Raw genomic sequence first — 22,858 nt, 5'->3', positions numbered from 1 at the left:
GCTTACCTTTGAGGTAGGGAAAACTGACCTGGAATCAATGGTAGATTCCACTGAATACTCTTCTTGGTTTAGATAAAAATAATTGGACTTGGAGGGGAAAGGATTCAATACCTTATTGACAAGATAATTTTCTTTCTTTCATAAAAGATGAYGTTATCTTTTGGAGACCCTCCACAGCACATATTTTCTGCTTGGTCTGTGTGGAGATGGTAACTAGTGACTCCGGCTAAAAATATTTGTGCATAAATTATTTGTTGCTCACAGAGTATTGTTGCAGCAATTCTGCACTTGAATTTTTCATGGTAGTTGCTTCAAGCCCTTGTTTCTATAACTTGTGATATTTTAATGTATTTTTTTCCTTATGTTAGTAGGTTCATTAAGAGCCGCGCCATCATCTGGAGCTCCCCCTCCAGCCTCTGGAGCATCTCATCCTTCTGGCCACCTGGCATACAGTCAGTTTGAACATGGAGATGTGCAGAATGGGATTCCAGCCTCAGCAGCACCGATGCAGAGGTYTGTAGGAGAAGAATGATTGTAACAAAATCCTACCTTGATAGACATATGTTAGGTCTAGACTAGATCTGATTCAAACTAAATACTTTGTGGTTTTGTGGTGGATATTGACTTTCTTAATTTCTTTGTTACTGTTTTGGAGCAACATTTTGCCATAGAGGTATTTATTAGTGAGTATCTCTGGTGATGAAAAGCTKGTGTAAGGATATGAGCAGATGTCAGTGACTGATGAAAGCCTCTTCTCCTCCTAAGACATTCTTTTTTCCCCTAAAAAATCTGATTCCCACGATCTATCTTAACAGTTGCATCCACACAGCCATAGTATTTGTGGCCTTGGCAGTGTGAAATAGTCTCTGGAGCATGTGGCTGTCTTTACTGAGCAATTTCTTTGTGTTGATTCTGGGTCCTGTTCTGTCCCTTATGGATCCCTGAGTTATTGTCAGCTAAGGCTCTTCAGCGTCTTTTCCAGAAAGATGCTGCCATTACCTCTATGGTGAAAGTGGGAATAGTCTGGAGAGTTCAAATCTTTTGAGTGGCAGAGTGTTCTTACACAGCAGTGCAGGCCTTACTGCTGCTCGCTCTACAGACTCTGTTGCAGCATTTCTGATTTGTTGTGATAATTTAAATAGAAACAACAAAAACAGAGAATTTGTATTTTAAGAGCTAGAAGATTTTTTTTGGTGAAAGGGATTCAGATCCATGCAGGATATGTAATTATTCTTCCAAAACTGAGCTACAGTGTTTCATGTAAATAACTGAAACCCAGATAATATTTATGYGTAGAACAATTTTTAAAGGCCCAGAGAATTGTAACTTCTTGTATAATGAGGAATCAGTTGAATTTGTCATCTTCCCTCTCAGGCCACCTGCTTCTCAGCCRTTTCTGCCAGGCTCAGCACCCACGCCTGTCAGCCAGCAATATGGCCCCCCCCCAGCCAGTGTGCAACAGCTCAGCAATCACATGGCAGGGATGACAATTGGCGTTACTGCAGCTTCTGCTCCTCCCCCAGCTGGACTGGGTTATGGTAAGGTTTCCTGCCTACAGATGAATGCTATTGATTCTCRTTTTTGCTAATAATTTAATAAAAGATTTTTTCCTTGTCAGTGATTCATTACCATATGGTTATGGAAATTCCCTGTGTGTTGACATCTGCCATAGTAAACAGTAGTTCCCTTAATTAATAAGGTCATAATTGGGGAAAAGAGAACAGAGACTRTTGTAGGGGACAGTGCTGACGCTGGACATTAATAACAACAGAGAGTAACAACACTGGTCCTCAGCTAGGTGAATCTTGGGAAACAYGATTAGCTTACCCCYAAGTCACCTKTTAGAGAGTCTARATGTCTTGCCACTGTTGTGTAGCARCCCAGTCCAAAAAGAGCAAGAAAGAAAAGGGCCTCATATATGTAAARCACAAAAGGCTGAAAATRCTCTGTGTGCAGGGTTCTGCTGGAAGTCAAGAAGAAACTTACTTAAACAATATAAACTGAATTAGTAGTAGAAACTGAATTTAGGTATTTTGTTCTATGATATGAGATCTACAGTCTCATTGCTGTAGATTAGGGGGCTTTTAAAATTGAATATTAGAGTTTTGTCTTTGTTATGTGTAAGCTGGTCTGAGTACCTTTTCTAAAACTGTTCTGATAAAGTACTTTCTAGCAAGCATCTTGTAATGTAAGACAGATTTTATAGGAAAATTAAGAGTAGGCAGGGGGTGCAGATCTCCTTGGCCTTTTGGTAATGTGTTTGTCAAAAATTATCCTCAGAAACAGTACAGAGCCAAATACAAATGGTGCTAGCTTCATACTATTAAAATCACAAAGCTCAAAACCATTCTTGACCTACAGGCTCCAACTGAGTGTGGAACTAAAGATAGAAACTTAGTTCAAGAAGTCCATAGTTAGACTTGTGGTGGTTCATGTTTTGCATATATCTGGCTTTGTGCTTTTTTTCTGGCCTTCAGTCCAGAAATGTGTTCTGATTATGTAAAATAAGCAGCTCAGACTTGGAGAGAGAAGACAATGAAAGAGCTGTGAAGTTTCAGATCCCTCGAAAGAGTTTCAGCTCTCTGATCARTCTAGGAGGATGGTCACTTAGGATTTGTTTCTGCTAGTACTGYTAAGTTCATCTGAAGATGAGAAAGTAATAGACCAACTCAGTTGATCTGGAGCAAATGGGTTTTCCTTGCATCTTTCTTTGCACCTCAGTTGTCTTGAGAATAGGAGAAAATTGATACTATATCTTCTTTTTTCTTACCAGGTCCCCCARCATCGGTTCCCCCAGTCTCAGAAAGCTTTAGTACAACAGGATCTGGTCTCTACACACCTTACAGTACGAGCCAAGGACCGCCTCCTACCAGTGTGTCTCAGGGTCTTCCTTTGGCACAGCCTCCATTTCCTGGTCAAATACCTGCTCAGCGCCTACCTACTCAAGTTCCTGGTTTTGCCCCACCTCCCCCTTCTACAGGGGTTGGACCTTCCTCCTACCCTCCTAGCACAGGTGCTCCCAGGCCACCTTCCATGCCAGTCCCACCACTGCCAGGGCAGACAGTTGCTGGACCGCCATCATCCCAGCCTAATCACATATCCTCACCGCCACCTCCATCAACTATGTCAGGGCTGCACCCTGGGCCTCCCATGGGTGGTCTGCATGGACCACCTCCTCCCACTCATCCTCCTCAGCCAGGATACCAAATGCAGCAGAATGGTGAGTATTCCTAGTGTAGGAATTTGAAGTTCCATGTTCTCTGCATGTTGCCAACTGAGAACTAGATTTCAGGTTGTTACCTGTGGGCTCCTGGCTGCACATCACAGCTTCCCTCTTGTTTCCCTATGCTTATGTCTAAGATAAACAATATCGTGTCATTCTAAGATATTTTATTATACAGGTTTTAATCAGATTAATGTAGGTAAAGGAATAATGGCTTACTTGGCCAAAAAAAGTGTTTAGCAATTAGTGCCGTAATACTACCAGAATTTGTGATCAAAATTTTATTATGGACTCTAATTTGATGTCTGCAACCTCATCTGTTCAAAAATAGACATCTGAAATACGAAAAAACCTTATTTTATGTTTTTAAAATTTGTGACCACTGTGCTTGTGCAGTGTGTATGAGAGGAGTTGTTTAACATTGAAAAAGGAGTTGCTAGGTTTTCTYGTTCAATTCGCATAACTGTGTTTTTCTCCCTTGTAGAAGCTCACATGTCTTAAATGTACTTAAAAGTAGAAGTTTGCACATCTTGAATGTACTTAAAAATAAGATAAGTTAAGCTTTCTGAATTATAATCACTTTTGGCTGGTTTTTAAATCAATGCCACTTACAGATAGCTGGAGTAAAGTAATCGTGCAAATGTTAGGATTGAGAACCCCATCCCCATGCAGCTTTGCACWGCTGGACAGGCAGATTACTTTAAAATATCTGTTCAAATTCTTATGAACTGTTCAAAAATATTGATGGGTTAAATCATGCTGTTATTCTATAAATGACTGGAATTGCCTAAAATAATATGAAACAGCTTCAGGTTGTTACAAAACAAAAGAGAAAATTGCRCATTAGCCTATTACTGTAATTTCAAATATGCCAAAACTGCCCAAGGGAGCTCCTTGCATATCTTTAATTTGAAGAATTAGGGATCATCCACTAAGTTATTTGGCTGTTCTGTGTGCACTTCCTATTAGACCGCTCTGCAGGTAAATGTTCATAATGCATGATTTTAATGTGCATAGTAATCAATTAYAATAAATAATTTTTTGTACAAAAAACTACACTTGCAAGAAACCTCTAAAAATAYTTATGTTGGTGTGCTGGTTTGGGCTGAGATAGAGCTAATGGAGTTCAGAGTAAAAACCTGTTTTCTTAATTCTGGTTTTGAGGACTGTGTCTGTCTGTTTATTAGATCGTTGATAGAGATGTACTTGTCTAAGGTGAAACTCTGTGACAATAAATATGTTTAATCCAAATTAATTGAAAAACACATGACTTTATTTTTCTTGAGGATGTTTTTTTATGATGGCAGGATATGTGGGAAGTGTCAGATGAGGAAATGCCTAGTATTAAGCCACTGTTTGATTTTGATGTTCTTTTCTTGTTAAGGTTCCTTTGGACAGGTGAGGGGTCCCCAGCCAAACTATGGAGGAGCCTATCCAGGAGCACCAAATTATGGAAGTCCACCTGGACCACCACCTCCACCAAAACGCTTGGATCCAGATTCCATTCCTAGCCCTGTAAGCTTACTTGTTCTTACCAGTGTCAATTCTTCCACAGTGTCTTTGCATAAAACAGAACTGGCAAAGACCAAAGCTAAAAACAGGCTTCTTGTTCCAAGGAACTTCAGTCTATTTTCCTGCTTACTTCCTTCCTCTCTTGTATCCACCTTCAGGCTTCTGTGATGAATAAGCCCAGAGGCAGTATTTTTCTTGGTGACTAAAGAAAGGCACTGCATATGGAAATCACTGCTCTAATTCCTCAGGTCTTTTTCTGTACTGTGTTATCTTTTGAGAATCCTTGGGGGCTTTGATTAAACTTGTTTCTGCAWTTCTGGATTCTTGCATAATGACTTTCCAAGGTGAACTAATTTCAGGTTTTGAGGTGACAGTCTGTGAACTGTAAGATCCATGTTTAAAGTATGGTTAGTWGGAGGTGATTGTAGTGCTTTTCCTATGATCTGTCAAAAAGCTGGTTTGTGTTTTTTTGGTTCTTAAAGTCATGATGCTACATCGGTCAAATATGCTTCTCAAACTGGGGTCATCTTTCAGAGTGGAGATTCTGAGACAGAATGAGCAGTTGGATGTAATGGTTAACATTGAGTAATATTAAGCCTGGTAGTGTTGCCAGTAGTCTGCTGTACTGTTCCTTCCATGGATGCTGTTTCTGTACTTCAAAACTATGAAAATAATGTAGTCTTTAGTTATATCGTACTTGTGAACTGATGTTATTCAGAAGGTACTTCTATTTAAAAATGATTACGTGTTAAGATTCCAGGTTTATATAAAGCTTGCTACTCTATTTTTTTCTTAGAWTGTAAGAATTATTTGCTTGTCTGCTCTCTTCTCTCCCACTTAATGAAATCTCAAATGGCTTGCATCAGTTGCCTTCATTTTAGCATGTTCTTAAAACATAAATTCCCAATTTCTAACCAAAATGAGCAGGTGAGCCACTGCCTCCATTAGCAACCTATTCAGAGCCAAGCCCAATATCCTGGCAAGACTGGTTTCGGGATCCGTGTATGCTGCAGAAGCTGATGTGTCCTGTTGCATGAACCAGTATCCAAATATCTAAATGTATCTAGTTCCAGTGCTACAGGTTTGGGTAGAGAAGTAACACTTACTTTTTCGTTTATTATTCTCTTTTTTTCTTCTTCTTTTTTTTTTTTTATTTTTTGGTGGCACTGTTGTTTCTTACTTAAAAAAGCAACTTAATGAGCTGCCACCCCAGCAGAAACCCAGGCACAGAATAGACCCAGATGCAATTCCTAGTCCAGTAAGTGCTGTATATGTGTCAATTGTAGTCTGTGTGTTGGTGACCATCTGTGCATGCCTGAAACCTGAACTTCACCTTGCTAACCCTCCATCATTAATCTTTTATCCTTTCCTTGCTGTCTTCTGCTTGCCTTATCAAAATGAGTAACRTTACACCACATGAGGTTGTTAAAATCTTCTGTGATAAATGGTGAGGCARTAGAAAGCAGTGTTTCAGGAACAGATCATGAAGAATGTCTCCCCTTCACTTTGTCTGATCTTTAGGGTATTGCCTTCATYAGATTCCAACTGGCGTTATTTGTGTAAGCCAATAGTATAATTGCCTATACAAYGTGTGTCTTGTGTCAGCATGCACACAGCATGAGCTGTTATGGCCATGTTTTCTACCATGATTTGATAAGAATTTGATTACAGTTCTTGTTGATGTACCAGTACTGAGCCAGTGCTCTGGAGTTCTAAAATTGCAGGTGGACTGGAGTCTTTTTTGTGTTAATTCCTGGTACAAATCTTCTAGTAGTTTAGTATGAGGCGTGGGGAGCTGTAAACATTCTCTCATTATCTGTGCTCATGCATAACCATTAAATTTTGAATTTGAAAATTTAATGTTTATGGTGGAGAATCTTACCTAAAGAAAGAAAAAAAGCAGCTACCTTTTGGATTGAAAGAAAATAAGCTTTTGGCTTTTTATTACCCTGGGTCACTTCTTCCTYATTTAGTCAAAGTTGATAATTTAGCAGGTACCTCCATCAGTCAGCCTGTAGACTTTTGAAACAGGACTAGGTTTTTTCTAGAGCAGTTACTGTCTGAAGCTATGGGAGGCCCTCTGCTGGCAGCTTGCAATCTRTAGTGAGAGGGTTGAAGTTCTGCCATGCAAACTTCTGCATTTCAGAATTTACTCTAGGCAAAGGCAGGTGTGTTTGTTGGCAAAATAAGAGCAGAAGAATGATTGCTAGCTTTAGTTCTTTCATTAAGTCACTACCATGGAAATGTAGTTTGAACTGTGTACAGCTACAAAGGTCAGTGAATATTTTAGTAAAGAAAAACTTTAATACAATTTCTATTATCTTAAATAAATTTATAGTCRTGAAGAATTTGAAATACTAGGAAATTTAAGATTTTTACAGGCTTTGACATTTGATTCATTGACAAATCTGTTGCAGTTTCACTTTCCACATTCCCCGAATTCAAATCACAAAACCTTGAACCACAACAAAGTAATGAAGATTTCCACCTGAGCTTGCAAGCCARCTGTCTTTGGAGCAGAATTACAGTGATTAGAAATAAAGGCTTACTATGAAAAAAGTGGGAACATAACAGAAAGAAAAAGCCAWGTTACCTACAGAAGTTCAGCTTGAGGCTTACAGAAGCTTCTGATTCTGATTTGACTAGAGCCATACAGGGGAATACCACCAAAAATTCCTTTCTTGATCTGAGTTTGGCTTTTCTSAGTTCAGACTTTAAAACACAAAACATGCTGCTACTGAGAATACTTGAGGAAAAATACTATTTGCAGCTTGTAATTTATTGTTAATCATTAAATACTATTTGAAATCAAACTGAGAGGTGACTGCTTGACAAAATTTACTTGCTCTTCTTRTTTTTAGAGATAGTAATGTTTGCTTCAGGTTCCCTTTTCACTRCCTTAGAGATTTTTTTATTTTACAATAGTTTGAAACCAAGCCTCCAAATAATAACATGGTATTTTCCATCATAGATTCAAGTGATTGAAGATGACAGAAATAACCGTGGGTCAGAGCCATTTGTCACTGGAGTAAGAGGACAGGTCCCACCTCTTGTTACTACAAATTTCTTGGTCAAGGATCAAGGTAMACTATTTTTCTTTTCCTAAACGAGCACACAAATCCTGGAGAGTCAATGACAGAGCTCTGTCTTTARAGGAAATGTGTGTTTTACCAACAGAAGCCTAATTTCAGGTCCTGTGTTGCTTAGATCTAGTTTAGATTCTCCTGATTGTTTGGTAGTTAGTAACCAGTTTGCAGGTAAAAAATGTTTTCCAAGGCAGATACCTAGGACCAGCATTAACAAAGATACCAGAAAGTAGCAAAAGAAGCCTCTTCTGTAAAGCTATATAAAAAACACTTAAGAACTAAAATCTACTAGCAGCATMCTAGAATTGGACTGCGAACTAACTGTATGTTTTTAAATTAAGAATGATGTAAATTGAACCGAGRGCTCCATATAGAAAAGATATTTCACCCTTTAATTTCCCACACCTTTTTTGAGTTTTAAAGTTCCAGAAGAAACTTCAGAATCTCATGCTGCAATCAAATGTTTTATTCTTCAGCCAAAATTATAAAATTAAACAGTAGAAATGTYTGAGTAGAGTTTTCTGTCTACGTTGTTTTAGGCTGTGAATACAATGAAACAGGAATGCATTTTTTTAGGTTTAGGTTGACAGGGAGTCAAGTTAATTTGTTTTAACATATTTTATTRTATGTGATTAATCATTAAGAGGTATTTTATTTGGAATTCAGGTTTTCCATAGATTGAAACTGAGTACTTAGATAAGCTCTTAATGCCTGTGGCTTAACAACACAACTTAAGGTATCTTTGTTTCTGTTCTTCAATATAACCTTAACTTGTACTGAAATTTGTGGGGCTTTTTTATTTGTTCCTCAGGTAATGCAAGCCCCCGCTACATAAGATGCACATCTTACAATATTCCSTGCACCTCTGACATGGCCAAACAATCCCAAGTTCCCCTGGCTGCTGTCATAAAGCCGCTAGCTACTCTGCCACCGGAGGAGGTGAGARCCACACATAGAGCTACCTGTGCCATCTCAATCATTTTAAAGTGCTTCCTGCTCATTCTGRTGTTGAGAAGCTACCAAGCATGTTATTCTGGTTTGAGTATTTTATTAYAAATAATAGTTTAAAACTGGTGTCACTATATAACAGTTTTGAGGACTTGCTGTACAGTGGGGTCAAGACAGTAAGAGCTTGTGGTTGTRAGGGATTTCACAATGGAGTTAAAAAATAAGTCTTATCAGATGGAATTTTTTCAGGTAGATGCTCTATAYTGTATATATGGAATGCAGTGATTGGCTTCACTTTTGTCAAAAAGCTTACTTTTTAGAAGGAAAAGAGATAAGAGGTAAAGAGTCACTTTCTTTCAGTCTTTTAGTTCACTTGGGATATATCTGGTAGTGCAGTGTGGTCATGTTCTTCAAGCAAGCTGCTGGCTAGGTGGGCTTGCCCATTAATGACTGTTGCCCACAAAATACTGCTGTTTTAGAGCTTGAATTGAAAAGCACTTACAGAATGCTCAGGCTTCCCACATCCTGTGCACGCTCTCCCACAGGTGCCAAATGCTACATCGTGTGCAATGTACAGGACCACACAATGTGACCACACAATGTGACCACACAATGCGGAGCTTAAAATGTTCTCATCATCGTGTGACCTTTCTTTCCATGTTTTTTACTCCTGTTTCCACAGACCCTTCCGTATTTGGTAGACCATGGAGAATCCGGTCCTGTCCGATGTAATAGGTGCAAAGCTTACATGTGCCCTTTTATGCAATTCATTGAAGGTGGAAGGCGGTTCCAGTGTTGTTTCTGCAGCTGTGTCACTGAAGGTAAGGTTGCTTTTGGAAATCACTCTCTGGGCTCTGCTGGAAAGGTCTTTGGATAAGATGCAGGCAAATAAATCTGTATCATGTTATCATCATTTATAATGAATACTGTGATTTAATATGTRTCTAGTCTTGTAAAAATTGGTTGTAAGGCATGTTCAGAGATCAGTTCTGAAATTGTGTTCAAGTAGGTGCTGCTGCATTGCAGTATTGTAACAAATTTTCAATATGAGGTATTTGTAGCATAATGCTCGGTGGATTGAAGTAGTATTTTATTTTCTTAGGGTACTTCAAAAGTACTCGATTTGTTAACAGACTGAGATAAAGATCTAGTCTTTAGCATAGTTAGGATTTTTTTTCCTCACAAAGCCGTTTTTTTGTCTCAAACACTCCTTAGATGTGAGATTGCAGTTGAATAARAGTGTTCAGTACAGGCCAGTTAATACTAGTTCCTCTTCTAAATGAATACAAAGCATGCTTCCTTTTAAGCAGAAGTCACAATGGGCTGCTCATAGCATGTTTTGAAGGCCCAGTGGAATGTGAGGTASAACAATCCTTATGATGATGTTTCAAGTGTTCCTTTTAGTAGCACTGATGGCTTTTAATGACTCACCTCAGTTATGCTGTTTGTACTAATCAAAATGGGAATTAGAAATGTCAAACTTTAAAAAAACAATTTTGTCTGGTGGTTTTCTGCCTGCATGTATTCCCTGCCCCTGCTCCCTCAGCAGCTGTATGAATGACTGTACCTGTAATAACTGAGCAAAGGTAGAAAAGGGAAGGATGCTGAGAGACTTCTGTATAAGAACACAATGTAGTTGTACCTAAAGCTTGAGAGCAAGTTTTGTTTTCTCTGCAAAAACCATCAAGCAATTAGCTTGTGTGGGATGTGTACTTGGAGACAAGAGTGATAGATCTTTATATATAATCTTAATGATACCACTTGTTTTCTTTTGAACTTTTGAAACTTTGAATGTTTAGAAAAATTTAAACGTGGTGAATACTCTTATTCCAGGTAATTTAATTTTATTCTYCCCTGGTGCTATATAGACAGCTATATAGAGCTATATAGACAGCTGTAGGTGRAATACATTTTGTCACCCGAGCAATTCTGCAGGAGGGACTGTCTGTCATGGTAGTTCTTGGGACATGAGGGAAACACTTTGTTTCCRCAGCTGACTGTTGTAGGCAAAAAAATCGTTTAACTCCCATTTTATCTTCTGGTGCCTTGTACCAGCACAAAAGTACTGGATGCTGGGCATGTTGTTACACTTCCGTTCCTCCTTCTTAATCTGCTGTAAGTAGTACCCTGTCTATTCTGATAAAAAGATTATAGGAGCGTCTGCACACAAGAGTGCCTGGAGGCTTTATTCTTGAGCATGGGAAGGGAAAGAACAACTAACTCATGTAGCAAAATAAGGAGCTCAGTATTTTAGTGCGCCTGTTTTAAGTCGGTAAGGYTGTAGCCTGTGGTTTGCATCAAACTCTGTCTTAACTAATTTGTTACTACTTATATGATATTTTTCCTTTGGACTAGATCTATCGGAATAATCCTAGAAGTGTATTGTAGTGATGTTTCTGATATAAAATGTAAAATGAGAATGGAAAGGAGACTCAAGAAGAGTACAACAGTGACTATACAGAGTGCTGTCCAGTGCATGAGACAAAGTGGAATAATTTGTATTTTTTTTGCTTTAATGATATTCTTAAATTGCATTAATATTTTTAGTACTTGTGTGCTGGCCCAGAGTGCTAGTTCATTTTCCCAGAGTTTTGTTTGAAGCAGCTGTGTCATCTTGGCCCTCTAGTCACAGTGTTTATCATGGGCATACCACTGAGGTAAATGATTTTTCCTTCCTCAGTGCCACCTCACTACTTCCAACATTTGGATCATACTGGAAAGCGAGTAGACTTCTATGACCGACCKGAGTTATCATTGGGGTCCTACGAGTTTCTAGCAACAGTTGACTATTGCAAGGTATAGTTACACATGTTTATTGCKGTATTTATTTTTCTTTTGAGTAAAAAGCCTTTTTTTTTTTTAAGTAAGAAAGACACAAATTGACCGGGGTTGATTTCTAGCTGGCAGAGATAATCAGCAGCATTAATCCAACCCACTTTATTGTGTAAAATAACATGCTTGTCCGCTTGCTTCCAAAAACTAGGGGAAGTCCTGGTCACACATGACATAATATAATTTAATAGCTGTATCTCTTTTCTTCTGGAGCTATATAAGCAGCTATAGCTGCACTTACATTAGGAATTATTCAGAAGGGGCTCTTGTGTGGTAGTCCTTGGGGGAAAAGGGGATTTTAGGAGAGGTTCAAGACAAGTACAATAGTAACTATGCAGTGTGCCACCTTTTGTCTAAGGCAGACCTTACCTGTTGAACTTCAATTTCAAATACAGCCATAGTGGTTAAAAGCTCAAGAATAAGAATAGGGTGAGAATGTATATTGTCAAAGCTGGTTCACTTTTAAATTAAAGTTTTAAATAATAATTAACTTCTATGGAATAGGGAAAATATGTGCAAGGTATTTATTAAAGCAGCTCATATCTCTGCTGAAATATTATGCTGAGAAAATAAATGTCTAAATGTTGTAAGTTATATTGGTTACCTTCTAATGCCTCTGCTTTACTTCAGATTTAGAGGGAAAAGTCCAACTATTTTCTAACAGCATAAAGAGAATTTTAATTCAAACAAGATGTGATCTTCRTAGCTCTTTTGAAAGTTCTTCTGTTTTGCTTTTGTTCTGTGTGCTTATTCCAATATGACCTGCAGACCTCAGAAAACTTGACTGAAWCAAGTTTTTAATTCCCAAAGAAAGCCTGATTTTTAGGTTGTCCTTCTTGGAGAGGAAAATCTTTTACTTTATGTTGGTGAAATCACCTGTGACAAGTCTGGTCAGGTCCCAAAGTCTTGAGAASTGGCAGGAATCTTCCCTGTCTAATTTTCCAATCTAGCCTAGTCATGTAAATGGATTATTTAGTTATAACTGCTCTTCTCTGATTGATGGTAAAATCAGTCTAGGGAATTTAATACGAGTCTGTTTCAAATATAGTATGATTATATGTCTGTTAGTTGGAAAAGGATCAGAGAATGAGCTGGAGAAATAACGGATGCTCATGCTTACAGAGATACATGAAAACAACTAAGTTTTGACCAGCATTGATTTGTCTCTGTTAGGGAGCTGTTATGTGAGCTGCATTACATGGCAATAGTTTGATTTCTTCCCTCTCTTCCACAGAATAATAAGTTTCCTAGTCCACCTGCTTTCATTTTTATGATTGATGTGTCTTACAATGCTGTGAAGAGTGGCTTAGTGAGGCTAATATGTGAAGAATTAAAGTCACTTCTAGATTACCTGCCCAGGTAGGTGTATTGTGAACTACTGTAGTCAATGAAAATGGGGGATGCTGTTACTTTCTCTTTAAAAATGCTAGAAATTAAAAAATTGCTTGATAGTACTTTTTCTTCAGAGAAAGGCCAAGCAGAACATCTGTCTTGATACCCTTCTAGGTGAAAATAGATTTTACTTTCTTCAATTTTTCCCTTATTGTGTTGGGTTATTTGTAATGGTTTCCCTATCTTCTTTTATGTGAAGGCAAGTATGTCTCTTACAGGGAAGGCAACATGGAAGAATCAGCCATTCGAGTAGGCTTTGTCACCTACAACAAAGTGTTACACTTCTATAACGTGAAGAGCTCACTGGCACAGCCACAAATGATGGTGGTTTCAGATGTGGCAGATATGTTTGTGCCACTCCTTGATGGTTTTCTGGTGAATGTGAATGAGTCCAGGACAGTTATTGCCAGGTAATATAAATTGATTTACAATACGTGTAGTAAAATGCTTGTTTGGTAGACTCAAATGTGGTGTGCTTAATTGTCGTGTTATTCATGTCATGTTAAGTCACTTCATGTGTTTTAACTTACTATACTCTGAGGTTAAGCTGGCAAAGTAGGATGGGGAAACTCAAGAGCTAAGGGTGTATTTGTCTCATATCCAGCTTGGCAGAAAGTGTATATAAAGGGATTTAGTGCAGAAGGGCATTTCTGGGGAGAAAAAATGAAAAACAAAAACCAAACCAAAAGCCACAACAAAACACAGCTAGGATGATCCAGAGTGAAAGTTGTATGAATATTGAATCACTGTCTTTAAGGCAACTGCTTCAATAACTGCAAGCTGAGACAACAGGGGTGTCCAGTTTTRGCTCTGTGGAGAATACAGAATAAGTGGGATAGAGAAGATAAAATCTGAAAGGGAAGAAAGAGGTTAGCAAAGTTTTGGCAAATGGTTTACCATGGTTCTTGAACTGTAATTAATCTATGGTGTGTAGCTAACTACATTTTGGGAACTAGACCTGGAATTGCGTGTTTTTGTAGAAAATTTCTAGCCTGTTTTGTAATGCATTAAACAAGCCTAAATGCAAAATGGTGTGTTAAACCTRTTAGTCTTTGAATAGTACACAAAATGCTTGGCAATCAGAGGCCAAGTGTCATTGGTATTTCCTAAGAATTTACTTACTTATCTGTATTGGCATATATTGAAAGAGAAGAATTTCAGAAGAGTAATAGGCATCTGTGTAGCAGGCATCAGTTGAGGTTATACAGCAAGCACTGAAGATACGGATGAAAAAAGCCAATGAACAACAGTACAGCATTTTTTTCATAGATGAGATGCCAATTGTATTGGCAGAACTGTAAAAGTTCTGCCAATTTACAGACATGACTTCTCTTAAACCTCCTTGCTCTTATAGATCATCAACTACAACTGTGTGGCTTTTTCTACTAGATGRGATCTTGAATTCCTCTTTTTTTTTCTTGTTCTTTTCAAGTTTGCTGGATCAGATTCCAGAAATGTTTGGAGATACAAGAGAAACAGAAACTGTTTTTGCACCTGTGATTCAAGCAGGACTGGAGGCACTGAAGGTTAGTAAATACATTGTTGTGACAAACTGTTGTCAGCCAAGTACTCTGAAATTCATATTCTGTTAACACACATTAATAAGACAATTCTGAAGATTTTATAAGCTCCTTGCAATAGATACACTACATATAGGGTTTAGCTCTACAAGTAACCAAGTGATAATGAGCCCATGTGTCTGGTAGAGGCACCCTGACATAAAGAGAGTGATGAGATTGCTTGAATGTTTGTTCTTGAATCACAGTTTCCCTTAGAGTTTTTGTAAATGTTTCTGAYCTCTGTTATTGCACTCACTTTCTTGCAGGCAGCTGAGTGTGCTGGCAAGCTCTTCATTTTCCACACCTCCCTGCCCATTGCAGAGGCCCCAGGGAAGTTAAAGAACAGGGATGATAGGAAACTGATTAACACAGATAAGGAGAAGGTAATAATTGTTTGCATGATCCTTACTTAAGGGTGTGTATTATGCTCTTTATGAAATAAAAAAACTGAAACTGTTTTTAAGAAACTACAARGAAGCACATAATGTAACTGTCCCAGCTAATATCTTTTAATATTCCACTTTTATCTTCTGTTACCAAGCAGGGCTATGGGGACTTGACATCATAAGGACAGCTCTAGGCTGAGAACAAGAAGAGTTACCAATAGATTGTTATACAGGGYAAAATACCAAATCTGGGTTAAAGTAAATGTGCTGAACTTAAAATTAAAGGAAARCATGTAGTAATTTTTGTAATAATTAAGAGTTCATCGMAGGCAGAGTTAGGGAGAAYTTGGATGATTTTGATTTCCCCGAAGAAAGACTTAAAGTTTAAAAGTGTTGACTAGGATTATAAACTGGATSTCACTTTCCTTTTCCTGCCACAAACTACTGATCTCCTCTCTGATTTCCTTTCTTAGACTTTGTTTCAACCACAGACCAACTTTTACAACAACTTAGCCAAGGACTGTGTGGCCCAGGGCTGCTGTGTGGATCTGTTCCTGTTTCCAAACCAGTATTTGGATGTGGCAACACTGGGTGTGGTACCTTACCAGACGGGAGGCTCCATTTATAAGTAYGCATATTTCCAGGTAAGAGTGACATTGACTCACATTGGTATTTGATCCAAGTAAGAATTATTGTTTAGCTAAGAGTTCTGATTTTCACAGTGTCAACCATAGTGAAGAAGTACATTTTGGAAGTAAATAACTGCTTAAATTTCCAGATAATCAGCAAAATGATTCAGTTTTGTGTCTTCATACAAACATCTCTGTTAATAACAAAACCCACAACAAGAAGAGCTAGGCTGTTACCTTTTAGCACAATATTTTATTAGCAAGGCTGACATTTGAAGACCACAGGAGATAGTATCTGGTTTTAAGTTACTTTATGGTTTATGAAGCAGCTCTGATTTATGAAAGTGTGAAACTTCAATTACTGCTTGCTTTCTAGCTGGAGACAGACCAGTACAGATTCCTGAATGACTTGAGAAGAGATGTCCAGAAAGAAGTGGGATTTGATGCTGTAATGAGAGTGCGCACAAGCACAGGTGGGTGTTAGCGTGCATGAATCTTAATAAATTGACCACTTCAAGCATGTCTCATGGGAAGTAAGTAATTTTCCATAATTTAAAACACATGTTGACCAGGCTATCCCCAAAGCTCTGCTAAAGCTTTGGAATTCTAAGACTTTTTTTGAGGCTGTATGAAGATCCCTGCTGAAATCTATGACGAYAACTTGGTGTCGGGGTTCAAAGGCTGGCTGTCTTGTTATTCTGTTGAAAATTGTGGCTCAYGTTGGCTTTTTCCTCTTTTAGGTATTAGAGCAACTGATTTCTTTGGAGCTTTCTATATGAGCAACACAACTGATGTAGAGATGGCAGGTTTGGACTGTGATAAAACAATCACAGTGGAATTCAAGCATGATGATAAATTGAGCGAAGATAGTGGTGCACTCCTTCAGGTGAGGGGGGAAGCTTTGTAGAAGAAGTGAGTGGACAATTRAAATGAATTATGAGACACTTCTTCAAGGGATTGTTTGTTCTTTCTTTCTGCACCTTATCATACCCTTGATCTTTCAGCATATTTGTTCTGAGGGTGACCTAGACTGCTTCAAACTATGGTCCTATTTTGTAAGAACAAACCACTTAGCACAACTGCTAAAATTGCAGCTTTTTATCTTTCATTTACCCTGAGTCTTAGCATATGCTTTCCGCTATAATCCAAGTCTTCTACAAACCTTATTTGTTTACGCATCTGAGTCTAGCTTTTAAAGAAATACATTCTACCTCTTCCCTTCTTATTGTAGCTGGGCCTTAGTTCTTTGTCTCCTGGTATTTTTGTCTTCTGCAGTGTGCTCTGTTGTATACAAGTTGTGCAGGACAGCGACGACTCCGCATTCACAACCTCTCCTTAAACTGCTGCACGCAGCTTGCTGACCTCTATCGGAACTGTGAGACAGACACCCTCATCAACTACTTGGCTAAGTATGGTAAGGGTACCTATTGAAACAAGAATTGCAGCTTTTAACTTCTGCTAAAATGCCTGTTTTTTCACCCARTGACACCTGTTTATTCTTATTGCCTCAAATTTCAGAGGGTAATTCTGATATTTCAGTTAGTTATGGGAAAGAGCATAAAGCTGTGATGATAGTATTTTTATTTAGGACAAGAGGTACAGATGGAGAGCGTAGGCTTATTCTTCATACAAATTCTTTTCTGAATGTTTTCAATAACAGTTTATATTGCCASCTGTCTGAATTCATCCTTGTATTTATTTTTGGGCTGTTTTAGTTCATTCCTTAACTGTTGTATAATTTTACTGTGGCAATAGGAAATTGTGGCCTTTGTTCATAGATAACGGGTTAAATGTTATACTCTTATGCACTGTATCCTATTCACACTTTCTGGTTTGCAGCAAAAGCCTAGAAAGCCAATAGAGGTTTAGAACTGTGTATGTTTAATGTCTTTAAAATGAAACAGTCCATTTTCAGACCATKAATGAAAGATGGCCAGTCTATAAAAGGAGTTTTTTTAGAACCCCATACTTTCAGTTATTGTAGGTATAATGTAAGTACATGAGAGATAAAGAGTTCAAGATAATGTAATAAAATAGAGTAAATGAGCTTCTTCACGTTTTCTGTGGGAGTATRTCATTGCTTTCCTACAAGTTTGAAGCAGGAAGAATAAAAACTTCCATAAATAATAGTTGTTTCAGTTTCCTTTATGGAAGTAGTGTTGGTGTTTTGCTGTTCATGAGCAATCACTTGACAGCAATCCATCTCTTTCCTCTCTCTGTACAGCATATCGTGGAGTCCTGAGCAGTCCAGTGAAGACTGTACGAGATTCACTGATCAACCAGTGTGCCCAGATCCTAGCCTGCTATCGAAAGAACTGTGCTAGTCCCTCTTCTGCTGGCCAGGTAAACTCCGATGTTTYCACTTGAATCCCCGGCTTGGGAGTTAAAATGTGATGACAGTTTCTTTCTACTTAGACGACTCAAAAAAAGTCAATTCATCTGCTTAGCAAAAATTTGCTTAGAGAAGACTCAGGAAAGTAGAGACACTACTGCAAGTAAAACTATGGTTGAGAATGGCTTCTTGGACATCTGTGTGGAGCCCAGGGAGCACTGCCTGCTTTAGGGATAGGTTTTGTGTTTCTTTTACAATCCATAATATAAGCAGACTATCACCTTTCACTCCTCACAGCTGTACCATGCTTTGTTGATTCATGCAAGTCTCATTTTGTCAAATGTAAGCTTATTCAGCAAGGCAGCTRATTAACTTGTGTCTGCTTGTGACTTTTAGCTCATCCTCCCTGAATGCATGAAGCTGCTTCCTGTGTACTTGAACTGTGTGTTGAAGAGTGATGTCCTTCAGCCTGGCCCAGAGGTCACAACGGATGACCGTGCTTATATCCGTCAGTTAGTGACATCCATGGATGTAGCTGAAACAAACGTTTTCTTTTATCCCAGGCTTTTGCCCCTGGTGAGTAATTCAATATATTCTTAGCACTTGAGACTTGCTGTATTCTCATTGACTCATCTTAAGGACTGGCATCTATATGTTAGCGAGGGAAAGTGATTTGAGAAGTATTTTTGATCTGCCTTCTGTTGGGATAATTTTACTCAGTAATGGATGCATTACTGCATCTTCTAAATTTCTTGGGGGATACCCTTTTCCTGAGCTGTAAGCATATGACTAGTGGCAAAGAAGATACTTTTGACCTTTTCATAGTCTTTTTTAAAAGCCCTAAACTTACAACTTTTTGTAGTAATTTTCATCATTGCAAGGTAACTCTGTGTACTGTTCTGACTTTTCATTAATCATTCATAGTTGCTGGAATAATACTAAAAACCACATTCCTACTCCAGGAGATTATATTTGAACTTCWGAGTCTTTTCACAGAAGCCTTATTTCTCTTTTGCTGACCAAGAGTCTCTGATCTGCTTCTGTGTCACTTTGMGTAAGAAAACTAAGGAAGATGTAACTTCAGTCACAGCTATTGCAGTGTTATGAGTCCTAGAAATGTGAAAATCATTAGGGTGTCATGGCAGAAATTTTCAGGTCTTCATAAGATGTTCTTGTTTTATAGCCTTTATTTTACTTTAATTTTTATTTCACTTTAAAACAGACCAAAGCAGATGTTGACAGTGATTCCTTGCCAGCAGCCATTCGGAACTCAGAGGAACGTCTCTCCAAGGGTGACATCTACCTGCTGGAGAATGGGCTGAACATCTTTGTGTGGGTGGGAGTCAGCGTGCAGCAAGGCCTGATCCAGAACCTCTTTGGAGTGTCATCCTTCAGTCAAATTAGCAATGCCTTGGTGAGCTGGATGGCAGCGTGGGCTCTAGAGTCTCTGATAGTCACCCGAAACTTAAAACAGTGAGAAAAGCAGTAGAGAAAATAGTGATACATTTTTCTAACAGGAATGAGAGAAGGACAGATGTATGAAACTAGCAGAAATGTTGATAGTTTGGGCATGTCAGACATGCTTTTGCCTWCGTTTATTTGACAAGTCACACCATTAACAATGATGAGAAGAGTTGATATCTAAATGGAATAAGTAATTGACCCCTAATGCTGATATCATGTTATATTCTCTTTTAAGTAGTTGAAGTCAAAGAGATTGTATGCTAATGGGGGCAAATTTTTCTCTGTCCTTATACAGTGTGATGAAACTGCTGACTTTTGTTTAACAATGCTCTACTTGACAAGACTAATGGGGATTGAATATCTTTCATTCCAGAGTACCCTGCCAGTCTTGGAAAACCCCTTTTCAAAGAAAGTACGATCTATTGTTGATATTCTTCAAGGGCAGAGATCCCGCTGCATGAAGGTAAAAATGTCCTACATTTACAGCTCTAAACCCCCTTCCCTTTTAGAGTCAGTGATGCCTGGTAACGCTGCAGCACTGAACTTACTTTTCCCAATCTCATAAACGTATTCAAAGTTTTCAAGAATCTGAAAATAAAACTTCACTARTTTTGGAGTTTTGTGCTTACCATAGTTCTAAAACTATTTTTTCAGACCTATTACAATATRCTACTGTATGAACTACAAATATGATATTTTCCTTCTGTTTAGAAGGGTTTGAGCCTTAACCCAGCTGAGTTACAGAAGTCAAAGCACATAAGCCATATATGCTGTGATTCTGGTTGTCTTTGGGATTTTGAGCCATTTAGCTTTTTGCTCTCTTTTCCCCATGAAGATTAATTCTAATACCTGCTCACTGCTGGTTTTGTTCTTGGTTTGATTTTTTTTTTCTAGTTGATAATTGTGAAGCAAGAAGATAAGCTGGAAATGCTGTTCAAACACTTTCTAGTGGAGGACAAGAGCCTGAGTGGGGGGGCTTCATATGTGGACTTCCTGTGTCACATGCACAAGGAGATTCGGCAGCTACTGAGCTAGAGGAGTGAGTGGTGCTAGAACTCAGCAGTGACATTTCAGTCTCCACTAATGACCTGATCAGAAGGCCCAGCGCCCTCAAAAAGGACAACATAGAAATCTGTACAATTCCATGATTTTTAATACACATTGCGTAAGCAGAAATCCTTTCAACCTTTCCCAATCCCATATGAGAGATGAAATATTTTCCTGGTGAGGGCTAAAAAGAAAAAAAAAGGCCTTTGATACCAGGTCTTTTATTTGCATCTAAATTGTTTCCTGTGCTTGGCAGGAGTTCACCCCCCACCCACCCCATGCTCGCTAATCCTGTTGTAATGAATGTAGGGATTTTTCAGTTCACTGTACATGATTCAACATTGGGTGAAAAAGTGGTAACTCTTCAAAACTTCTGGTAGCTGCTGTGCATTTGTGTGGGTGCGTGTGCATGCTCCAAGTGTGAAGAGGATGCACAGGTACGGAGGACAAGAGGCAGGTCAGGTGACAGGAGCTGGAGCAGCCAAACATTTTGTGTCTCCTCTAAAGAGGGAAACATGATCTGTCAGAGCACAGATGTATGGCTGGCTGAACCAGAAAGCCATGAAAAAAGAAATGAGTGATAAGCCAGGAGGCAGCAGGGCAAATTTCTCTCCACAATCTTCCCTGTACTATAAGTTGCTGTGCAGAACTAATGGAGTAATCAATAGTTAAGTAGGCAAAAATCAACAGCTTCTGAACAGTGTAGGGGTAGAGATGGTACTTCCTGTTGACATGTGTGGTGACTCCTTTCCTTCTCATTGCACGGCTCTGTATTGTCCTACTCAATCCATGTTCCATGACCTCTCCTCTGCAGATCTTACCTGTCTGTCAGATGGTGGTGGGAACAAAAGCTACTTTACCTTAAGCAGAAAATACTTTTAGCAAGGTGATGGGGGGCTGTGTAGGAGCTGGATGATAAGGAAGTGGCTATTTTTAACCATATTTTTGTGAATCATAGCAAACAAGCAGGAATTTGATTGATACTGACATGAATTTGAGATTGCTTTGTATCCTGTAATTTGAGGAAGGGGATACAAACCTTAACATTTAGACTGTACTGTTGTAGGTATTCCAAGTACCTGATTTCGGTTCCTGAAAGCACCTGGGCCATAGTGAAGTTTCATTACTGGGTGTTTATACCCTCCCCATTGTATCTACTGATCAGCTTGCACAAAATCTTTTATAAACCTGTTTGTTAAACTAAAATACCTCAGACAGATTTATCCATCCACTTTGCCTGCTCTGCTGCTCCGTTTTGCAAGGGTAGATGAGAAGACTCCTGTGAAGAGGGAGCTAGTGTAATCAATTCAGAATTCTAAGGGCTTCGTTTATTCACTTTTAAAAGGGGGCTTGTATATTTTAGCTTGACCACCTAACAGGTATTCTTCCAATACCCAGGAGTTTAAGCTACCAATAGCACTAAAAGTGAAAGAAGAATGTGGATGGATTAGAGAACATGTTATCTGGGCTTGATATTTCATAGGAAAGTCCTTGTTGAGATCAGAAGAATATCTGGCTGTGGTTTAGTTCCATATCCTGTAGCGTGTATATAAATCCATTTTTCTTCTAATGCTGCTAGTTTGTCTTCCCTCCCATCACTACACAGAAAGGGGAATATGAAAATTGTAACGGAGAAACTCTTTCAAGATGTAGTTGACAGAATTTTCAGCAGTTTTGTATGAATGTGGCTGACTTTTTACTCCATGTACTGCCTCCAACCAAAAAATCTAGAGATTTTTAATCAGAGGGAAAAAAATCTCCCCAGGAATAAAATGCGCAGCAACCACAGACTTCCACAAATACTAATTTCTAGTATTAATATTGGGGGGTGTGGGGGTGGAAATGAAATCATGAATGAACCTTTCATTTTCTTCACTTGTTTTTCCAATGCATCTTTTAATTTGTAAAGAAATAAAAATATATTAAGATGTATTTTATGTCATTGTTAGTAAATAAACACTGCTTATTTTTCCAAACCCTGTATTTTGCGGGAGGGGGGAAATGGAAGGGCTGAAGTCTAGCTCATTGGTCCTTTATCCAATCTTCTGCTGATCAAGTTCAGTCTTTTTTTTTATTGTTGTTATTCGCACTGAATGATAAGAAATTCAACAAGAGTCAACAGACAAAAGGTACTGTTTAATCTCAGTGTTACTTTATATAGGGGATTGGGTTTTGACTTTCTGCCCTGTCTCAACTTCCCATTTTGCAAAGAGATTCCCTTTTTTGCTAACACAGCTTGAGTCATTGATTGGGTGGGGGATTTTTTTTGGTCTTCTTAGGCAAGTTTTGCCCTTACCTTGTGACAAYGTCAAGTTAGTGACTTCTGTAGTCTTAACAGAGCTCATATTTTAGCGTTAAGGGGATCTGGGTAAATTGGTTTTGGGATGTTGTTTGGGGTTTTTGTGGGTTTTTTGTTTTGCCTTTTTGTTGGGTTTTTTGTTTTGTTTT

General features: G+C 38.5%; 1 protein-coding gene across 4 annotated transcripts in view; it reads left to right on the top strand.

The window, feature by feature from the left end:
- Positions 1-22,342, top strand: part of SEC24C (SEC24 homolog C, COPII coat complex component) — a 33,894-nt gene extending 11,552 nt beyond the window's left edge. The window contains exons 3-24 of one of the 4 annotated variants that reach the window (XM_057377105.1): positions 369-513; positions 1,375-1,538; positions 2,774-3,220; positions 4,608-4,738; positions 5,925-5,993; positions 7,707-7,818; positions 8,633-8,760; positions 9,452-9,590; positions 11,450-11,565; positions 12,836-12,960; positions 13,212-13,403; positions 14,426-14,519; positions 14,819-14,935; positions 15,412-15,582; positions 15,944-16,040; positions 16,308-16,453; positions 16,843-16,981; positions 17,792-17,910; positions 18,296-18,475; positions 19,122-19,313; positions 19,737-19,826; positions 20,258-22,342. In XM_057377105.1, the coding sequence (XP_057233088.1) occupies positions 369-513; positions 1,375-1,538; positions 2,774-3,220; positions 4,608-4,738; positions 5,925-5,993; positions 7,707-7,818; positions 8,633-8,760; positions 9,452-9,590; positions 11,450-11,565; positions 12,836-12,960; positions 13,212-13,403; positions 14,426-14,519; positions 14,819-14,935; positions 15,412-15,582; positions 15,944-16,040; positions 16,308-16,453; positions 16,843-16,981; positions 17,792-17,910; positions 18,296-18,475; positions 19,122-19,313; positions 19,737-19,826; positions 20,258-20,398 (3,254 nt within the window). In that variant the 3' untranslated portion in view covers positions 20,399-22,342. The remainder of the gene's footprint in view (positions 1-368; positions 514-1,374; positions 1,539-2,773; positions 3,221-4,607; positions 4,739-5,924; positions 5,994-7,706; positions 7,819-8,632; positions 8,761-9,451; positions 9,591-11,449; positions 11,566-12,835; positions 12,961-13,211; positions 13,404-14,425; positions 14,520-14,818; positions 14,936-15,411; positions 15,583-15,943; positions 16,041-16,307; positions 16,454-16,842; positions 16,982-17,791; positions 17,911-18,295; positions 18,476-19,121; positions 19,314-19,736; positions 19,827-20,257) is intronic. The other 3 variants (XM_057377106.1, XM_057377108.1, XM_057377107.1) reach the window with 3 other exon arrangements.
- Positions 22,343-22,858: the final 516 nt, after the last annotated feature.

The sequence above is a fragment of the Malurus melanocephalus genome, unplaced genomic scaffold (assembly GCF_030028575.1).
Source record: "Malurus melanocephalus ecotype Western Australia unplaced genomic scaffold, MMel_1.1 scaffold_299, whole genome shotgun sequence".
Taxonomy (NCBI): Eukaryota; Metazoa; Chordata; class Aves; order Passeriformes; family Maluridae; genus Malurus; species Malurus melanocephalus.
This window is presented reverse-complemented; position numbering and strand designations above follow the sequence as displayed.